The sequence below is a fragment of the Fragaria vesca genome, linkage group LG2 (genome assembly GCF_000184155.1).
Source record: "Fragaria vesca subsp. vesca linkage group LG2, FraVesHawaii_1.0, whole genome shotgun sequence".
NCBI classification, from domain to species: Eukaryota; Viridiplantae; Streptophyta; class Magnoliopsida; order Rosales; family Rosaceae; genus Fragaria; species Fragaria vesca.
The window spans coordinates 21399590-21407846 of record NC_020492.1 but is presented as its reverse complement, the minus strand read 5'-3'; the positions used below and the strand labels follow the sequence as shown (position 1 = coordinate 21407846).

General features: G+C 39.8%; 2 protein-coding genes across 2 annotated transcripts; both read right to left on the bottom strand.

Moving 5' to 3' along the window:
• Positions 1-4237: 4237 nt before the first annotated feature.
• Positions 4238-5697, bottom strand: LOC101295978 (F-box/LRR-repeat protein 2-like). Its single transcript, XM_004292782.1, has 2 exons — positions 5518-5697; positions 4238-5418 (listed from the first exon to the last, which is right to left on the bottom strand). Exons 1-2 carry the CDS (start codon positions 5695-5697, stop codon positions 4618-4620), a joined length of 981 nt encoding a protein of 326 aa, XP_004292830.1. The 3' UTR covers positions 4238-4617.
• Positions 5698-6815: 1118 nt separating this feature from the next.
• Positions 6816-7892, bottom strand: LOC101295684 (F-box/LRR-repeat protein 20-like). Its single transcript, XM_004292781.1, has one exon. The coding sequence runs from the start codon at positions 7890-7892 to the stop codon at positions 6816-6818; it is 1077 nt and encodes a 358-aa protein (XP_004292829.1).
• Positions 7893-8257: the final 365 nt, after the last annotated feature.

Below are 8257 nucleotides of genomic sequence, written 5' to 3'. Positions count from 1 at the left end.
GAAACTGGCTTTTGTGAAATGGGTGGGGTACTAACCGGAACAGGGTGCGTAGATGCGCACCCCGTTACTCATTTTCTTTCATTTTCCTGCGAGCAGATTTGTCTCAGGCTGATTGTGCTTTGTATCCAGTTGCTGGTTTCGCAATTTGACTGTTCTATCCCTTTTGCACGATATCTTGAAGCTGTTATTGTTGATTAATTTAAGAACCCGACTTGGATGATAAAAGATGATCACCTTATGGTAGCCACCAATGAATATGGACTCGTGTCTATTTTATAAATGCTTGGCTATAATTTAAGGACATAACATGAGATTTTTGGTATTTGATATATTTGTTTATGATTATTGTTGACACTTGTCCATCTCTCATTGTTGTTTGTCACCTATAAGTTATCATAGCTGGTCACCCAAATTATTTCCTTGATTTAATATAGTGAGTGAGGAAAGTTTCGTTTTGCAAACTCCTCTAGTGGTAGTTCTCTCTTTTCTCTTCCGAGTAATGCTATTGTTACGTAAATCATCGATAGCTGATATAATCAGTAAGTACTATGTGCACAACATCTACGACATAAGATGAGATGAAAGTGTTACAAGTGATTTTTACCAAACATTGTTGTTTTCTTCCTAGTCAACTGATATAAACTCAATAAAGAGAGAGAACAAGAAGAAGAAAAAATGTGTGCAATTGCCAAATAAAGAATTTGTAACTTGTTTGTGGATATTCTAAAAGCTGCAATATTTGGGAGATTTAGAGAATTAAGTCACATTGATCATGCTTGTACATTACTTCCTTTAGAAGAGTGTTGAGGTCATTATCTATCTAATAAAAGTATGCATGTATGCATTTAGTTGTACCCTAATTAAACTCCATTGGATGTAGATATCTAACTCCTAACCCAATCAATTCATTATACAAAACAAAACTGGGAACAGAATTAGAATGATATACACACAGATGCATTGAATAGGTTGTAGCATATTGAATCATGATCACGACCCACCTTCCTTTTGAGCATAGGAACGAGATTGTGAGAGCAAATTAAACGAGAAATTGAAATGAGATTTAGGGAGGGATAAAAATGAGAAAGCACATGAAGGGGGAAGCAGGAAATCCCAAGGCCGTAGAAAAAGAAGTAATAAAATCATTCTCGTACAAGGGACAAAAGTGAGAGGGGCAGTACTAGGCTACTCCCAGTTGTATCGTAGAGAGCGTTTAACACATGACAGGATAAGCGTAGCTGTTTAACACAACAGAAACGTTTTTAAAAACGGAATGTGGGGCCCAGACCTCGCTATTTTTCTTGACTAACTTTAACTACTCTCTCTCGCTTACAGCTGTGAGATGAAACGGCTTCTGATTATGCGAGGAGATCAATCAGAAAAGAAGAAGGTAAAAAAATGAAATATTATTACTAAAATAAATAAAGCAGGGTTTGGATGACTTCAACGTCTTCCACGTAGGAGGGCCCCACTCCCAGCCTGTTAGAATCTCACGTGATTCCAGTTGAATCCTTTGACTTTTTTGCCTCTCTTCTACCTTCCTCTCTACTCGTATAGCGTCACTCGCTAAAAAAACAACAACGATGACAATTATTCAGGAGACGATTGTCTATAATACGTGAGCTCTTTGGATATATGTGTGATCCTGAATGGTAATACATTTTCAAAGTTTAATACGCTTGCTTTTTTGTATAGTCGTAGTGGAGACCTAACGGTCTATAATATACTGACTTCTAGAACATAAAACACGGACGGTAACAGTGAGTGTAAAAGTTTAGGGTTTATTAGAGACCAATAGTATGAAATTTTGCACAATAAGAAAACTGTCTACCGCAGCATTACCACTTAGGGAACCCCATATATCATCAGAGAACCCCTCAAACCACACATCAAAACGAACAACTACAAGTAGATCATATCTTTTTTCGATTACTATGTAGATCATATCTTGGAATTGTTTGAAAGCAAGGAATGCGTCTTTGTTTTATCAGAATGGACTGAAAGAGTGATAGTAGAGCAAAGAGGGATAGTGAATAGAAACTGGGAAGCACTCTCAGAAGCTCCCATAAGTATAGCTTAAACAAGAGTCTTAATGATGGTCACATTCTAACCGCCCACGTGGCGTAACTCATGAACTTTTGGAACCACCTGTGTCGTAAGTCGTAACATTTAGCAAGAAGCAGTTAGGCAGTTAGATTCAACAGCTGGCACCAAATCCCACGCTTACCGACCTTTAAGATTTCCATTTACCGCTCCTCTCAGATTCACTGAAGTTTTACCCGAAAAAGAAAATTACCGTCTTTTTTAATTTTTTTTAAAAGGGTAAAATGGCCTGCGGTCGGTCGTAGCTTGTGGGCCCGGAGACGCATACTGCTTCTGGTTTTGGAAAGATATTTTTGCTTCGGATCGGGAAAAGATTTTTGGGCCAGATTGGGGGTGTTGTTGCAATCAGTGGGACCCACGGTGTTCCCTTCCAACCCAATTGCTGGTTTGGGTTTTGGTCCCCTCTCTTCTATTTACTACTACTAGTCTCTGCTATTATAGAGAGAGAGAAAGAGACAGAGCCCAATAACGCGTTCAGAACTGTTGCCTTGTAAGACCCTTCCTCTCATGGTCAACCATTTTTGGTTATCTACTGCTAGAGTGGTTGGTGCTCTTGAATTCTCCTTGTTTTCTTCTCCTTTTATATGATTTGCAGATTTGGGTCTTGTGTGATTGCTCGTTTTGTTTACCAATGAATTTCTAATTATATACTACTTTCATGTTTCACATTATAGATAAACAAGTGTAAATGAACGATTATTATATCACGATAGATACACATATTTAGTCTCACAATAGTATGTGTAGGTTTATCATTAATTCATTATATATACAAACTAGGCCGGCCTTGAGGGTTGCCATATGAGGAGGTCGCCTCATGCCACCGGTCTCTAGCGGAAAAATTTCCGCATTTCCGATTGATATAATTTATATGAGACCACATTTCAATTGGTCGTCTCAAGTCTAGAAGATGTTACGACTCAGGTCCGACCTTGGTTTTATATATGAATGTGAGTTGATGTATCGTTTTGGTGTCATCTCGACCACTAAATCATTTTTTTACACCCACAGATTATTTGGAAAAATATTATACGTAATAACATAATGAATTTCTTTTCAAGTCATAGTATCGTTATCATCTAAATCTCATTTAAGCTACAAATAAATGGTTTCATAAAGTCTCTGTTATGCTAACCTGGAGTCTCTGCACACTCTCATTTAGCGGCAACAATTCAAGTTGGTACCTACTTTTCTATTGCCCTTTCTAGCTATATATGATTCTAATGCTATCAACATTTTACGCTCAACCATTTTCTTGTTTCCATTTCTCTTTAAGCCGTCTCTTTTTTGCTGTGGGGGAGTCAAAAGAGGCATAGGTATATACAAGTTTCTTTCCAATCTCCACCCAGAAAAGAAAATAAAGTCCTACCATCTGTGACTATGACTAAATCGCAATGCTTGCTTGTCAAGTAGTTTCAAACCCAGTCCTCCTAACCTCAAATGTTCAAACCCACTCAGCAGCTAGCTAGTTAGTAATCTACAGGACTACAAGTTGCTTAATTTATACATGTACACAAAAACTGTTGAAATTTGCAAGCTGTTCACAGTTGGACTTGAGTTAAAATAAAGAGAACCCCTCAGTCTTTCAGACTGAAGAAGATCTGGATTATATTTAGTTCTGTTACCAGTACCTACCTCCTCAAGTCTATCCAATGAGGATCTGCTTGCAATCTATTGAGAGGTCAGGTTTTGCCCCAGGTTTTGAAGATATACTACTCTCTTTGACCATGTTTTCATTTCTATATTATTGCCTCTCAGACAAAACTAAGCTAGCTGTAATAGTAAAGTTTAATGAGAGCCATACTCTGTACTCTGCAGGCTTACATAGGTTTCTGCAATTCTGAAGCCCATTTGAGCTTCCCATGGGTGTCCTTGGTAAATATCGAAACAGTGGTTGAGTTCATTAAAGACCCAGTTTGGGCATACAATTGTGGAGCTGCTTGTCACTTTGCCTTGGTACTTGAGAAAGGTGAGAAATCAATCTGATGAAGGAGTTTCATTTCCGCTCAAGGTGGTCTGACCTAACTCAACCAGCTAGCTCCATGCATTTGCTCTTATACTAACCATGGTCATTGAAGTTATATGTGTTCACAGTATATAACTTCATATGTGCCAAAAAGATGATGCAACTTTCTGGACAGAAAAATAGTATGTGCAACCTAGACGTTTAAACTCCAGTAATGTGCAGTTTCTATCAAATGGAACTGGATGAAGCTAAAACAAATAAGAACATACATTCCAACTCTACATGGATAACCTGAAAATACAGATAATGAAGATGTAGATAAGACTAGATACTGAACAGAAATTGCCGGAAAACGCTATTGTCTTTGAAAGATTTAACATGGACAGACTTCATCAGCTGAGGTTTCAAAAGATAAAATTACTTGATGTGGAAAAACAAGCTGCATAGATCAACCCAAGATCAATCTGGAACCATCTAGTCTGCTAGATAATGGGCAACATCATCTAGCCTGCTTTCACAAAACTTCACAGAACTTCATATGGGCAACATCATCTTCCTTTCACAAAACTTCTAGTTTGCGTCCCTATTAGCGGCAACATCTGCTCTAGCTTTTTATTGTCCAGCAGAATAGACTTCAATGATGGGCACCTAAGCACCAAATGGTCTAAATCAGATACGTCGACTTCACAGAAGCGCAGAATAATAGTCCGTAAGCTAGGGTGACCCGAAAATGCACGTACACCAGCTCCAGTTATTCCACATTTACTTAAATCGAGGAATTCCAAGTTGGGGCAATTCCGAGCAAGAGCCCTAATAGTGAGGTCTGATATTTTGTGCAGCAACTGCAAGCTCAATCTTTTGAGGGTAGCAATGGTCGAGATTGCGACACCTCCAATATCGGTGATCTCTGATACCGAACGGTTAGCCAAACTAAGGTGCTCCAAGCAATGCATTTTGTGCAAATGCGAGACCCCAACATCAGTAAGGCCTTTGATCCAAGCAAGGAACAATGTCTTGAGGGATTTTGAGACAGACCCATTTGCTAGAAAACCCAACCCGCGATCAGTAATCTTGAAACACCCTGCCAAATTCAAATAGCTAATCGAACTGGAAGACCCAATTGCTTCAAGGGTTTCGTCCGTGACAACAGGACAACTTCCCAAATCCAAATGCCTCAAATTGGGTGCTAAACTTATAAGCGAAATAGGTACAGAATGAATAATATGCAGTCTCACATTATTAAGCATAACCTTTGACAACTTTGGACAATGTTTTGCTAAACTGAGAAGACCTACGCCAGAGAAAACGAAAGGTGGATAAACCCCAGTAAGACCATTGAGGTTGACGACCTCAAGTTTGGAACATGTTTCACCCAAAAATGCGAGATCACAGTCTGAGATAGAGCGGGTTGTTTCGAATTTGACTAGATTCGGGTATCTTGGGAATACCTGACGGGGACAACCGGGAGCGAGAAGACGAAGTGATGACCGGTTGAGACTCTCCACTTTATACCATAGCTTGCAGACCTCCGAGACCGATTTCCGATCAGCTGGGTCGCTAAACTTGTTGACGATTAGGTCTAGCTCATCCTCACCTAGCACACAAATTCCCCCAAATCTTTGGGCCATTCTCTCTCTGTTTTCGGTTTGGTACTCTCTTGCCTCTCTGCAATGGTAAGTGACCTCGCTGCTTTAATAGGTCTGTTAAATGGGTTGGGCTAAGCATGCTCAGCCCAGATCTTACTGGCCCAAAATCAACCTCAAACCCAGCACACAAGCTGTCAAATTTCCAACTCTCTTGACAGGAAAATCTTCGATACACGGCCGTGTTTCTACACATACACCGTCACAGTGTCTGTCTCAAGGCGAATAATTGGAAGGCGACTATACTTGAATGGTACTTGTTAGGAAGGTTTTTAATACACGGCCGTGTTTCTACACATACAATGTCATAGTGTCGGTCTCAACACGAATAATTGGGATGCGACTTCAGTTGAAATCGTTTAAGGACCAGGATATATAAATGAAGATGAACAGAATTGCTGAATGTTACTTCATTCGAAAATTTTATGATCTTGTTGAAAAGTTACGTTCGATCGTTCACGTTAGACCTCTAGAATCGTAAGGTCTTCCCTAATTAAACTTATGGTAGAAATTCGAAAAGTTGTTTTCAATCTTGAAGGTTAGTACATTTAACCAAGTTTCTTGGGAAAGTGATTTGATCCTTTCAAAGGAGGAAAAGTGAGCAAAAATAGGGCGAGTGTTCTGCTTAAGTGGTGAAACAAGCTCTTTGGATGGACTTCTGGAAAGGATGGGCAGTGAATGAAGTGGTTCTCAGCTTTGTCTTGTGTTCCAAAATGATGATTGTAGATTCCTTTTAAAATCAAGGGCGGTCTGACCTTTTCACCCATAGGTAACAGGTTATCCAATTTGTAATCTTCTTGATTGTTTGTGGCTTCATTCAGTTTCATACAGGACAGCCAAGATATTGTTCTTTACTAACAGCTACAACGGTTCCAATATAAATTGCAACAAATAGGGAGTATATAAATAGCAACCTGTACATAGAAAACCTGTGAACATGATACTGAACTGAAATTACCAGGCTATAATAGAAGTACCTCTAAACTTGTTTCAGGATTCAACATAGATAAGGAATAAGATCAAACTAAATGTTAATGAAAAGGAAGCAGCAGCAGAGCACATCCAAACTCTCACCAACCTTGCACAAGTTCAAGCCATCACCACTAACACACTGTCACAACTTTAATAGCTCTTTTTCGCAGCCGAGGCCTAATCTGGTTTAAGGTCTCAGAATCCAGCACAACAGATTTCAATGATCTGCATCGACTAACCAAGTGATCCAAATCATTCTCACTGACATTACAAAATCGCAACACAAAAGATTGCAACAACTTGTGCCTCGCAAATGCACGAATACTAGCTCCAGTCAGCCTACAATCACTTAAATCAATAACCTCCAAGTTGATGCACTTCTCAGCAAGAGTAACAACGGTGCGATCCGTCACTCTCACCAGCGCAACCAAGCTCAATTTCTTTAGGGTCGAAATGGCCGAGATTGCCACACCTCCAGTGTCAGTGATCTTTCGTCCTCGTCCGCAATTGGCCAAACTCAAGTGTTCCAAGCAATGCATTCTCCGCAAATGCGATACCCCAGAATCTGAAATCCTATCACACCAAGCAAGTATCAATGTCTTTAGTGTTTTCGAGCATGACCCATTGGCAAGAAACTCTAATCCTTTATCCGTAATCTTACAACACCACTCCAAACTCAAATACCTAATCGAACTACAAAACCCAATTGCTTCAAGTGACTTGTCAGACACCTCTAAGCAACACCCCAAGTCCAAATACGTCAAATTCTTAGCCAAGTTTATAAGCGAAACAGATATCTGATCAGTAATAGAGCTTCTACCCGTGAGTATAACCTTGGACAATTTCGGACACCCGTTTGCCAAAGCGGGGAGACCTAAACATTTGAGACCGAGATCCAACGATGTCGTCACCAAATTAAGGTTGAGGACCTCGATCTTCGGACATGTCTGGGAGATGAACTCGAGATCGGTGTCGGAGATTGAGTTGGGTGTTTCGAATGTGACGATGTTTGGGAACCTAGGGAGTGCCTGACGGAGAAAATCGGGTCGGAGAAAACGAATGGATGAGCGGTTGAGACCCTCGACGCGAAGCCATTGCTTGCAGACTTGGGAGAAGGATTTTCGATCAGATGGGTCGAGAAGCTTGGTGAGGATTAGGGCAAGTTCTTCGTCGCAAAGCAAAGAAACTTTCCCCAATTTCTTCGCCATTTTTCTCTCTGATTTGGTTTGGGGGTTCTCTCTCTTTGCTCCAGCACCAAACTCACGACTTTGACCAGTATTCCATCTTTAGAAGATAACATCCCACTGCCGTAAACAGTTACAAAACACAGAAAAATCATATTTCAACAGATTTAAACAAATAAGGACATATACACAGGTCCACAGTGTATAATACCCTGTCAGCTAATTTTTTTTACAAAATACCTAAAAAACCATTATTTTTTAAAATATCTACAAAACTGCCATTAACTCAAAATACTACTTCTCCACCATTTTTAGATCTGAGAAACACACCGATTATTTTTATTCTTCTTCTTCCTCTTCTTCTTCCTCTTCCTCCTCTTTCTCCTCCT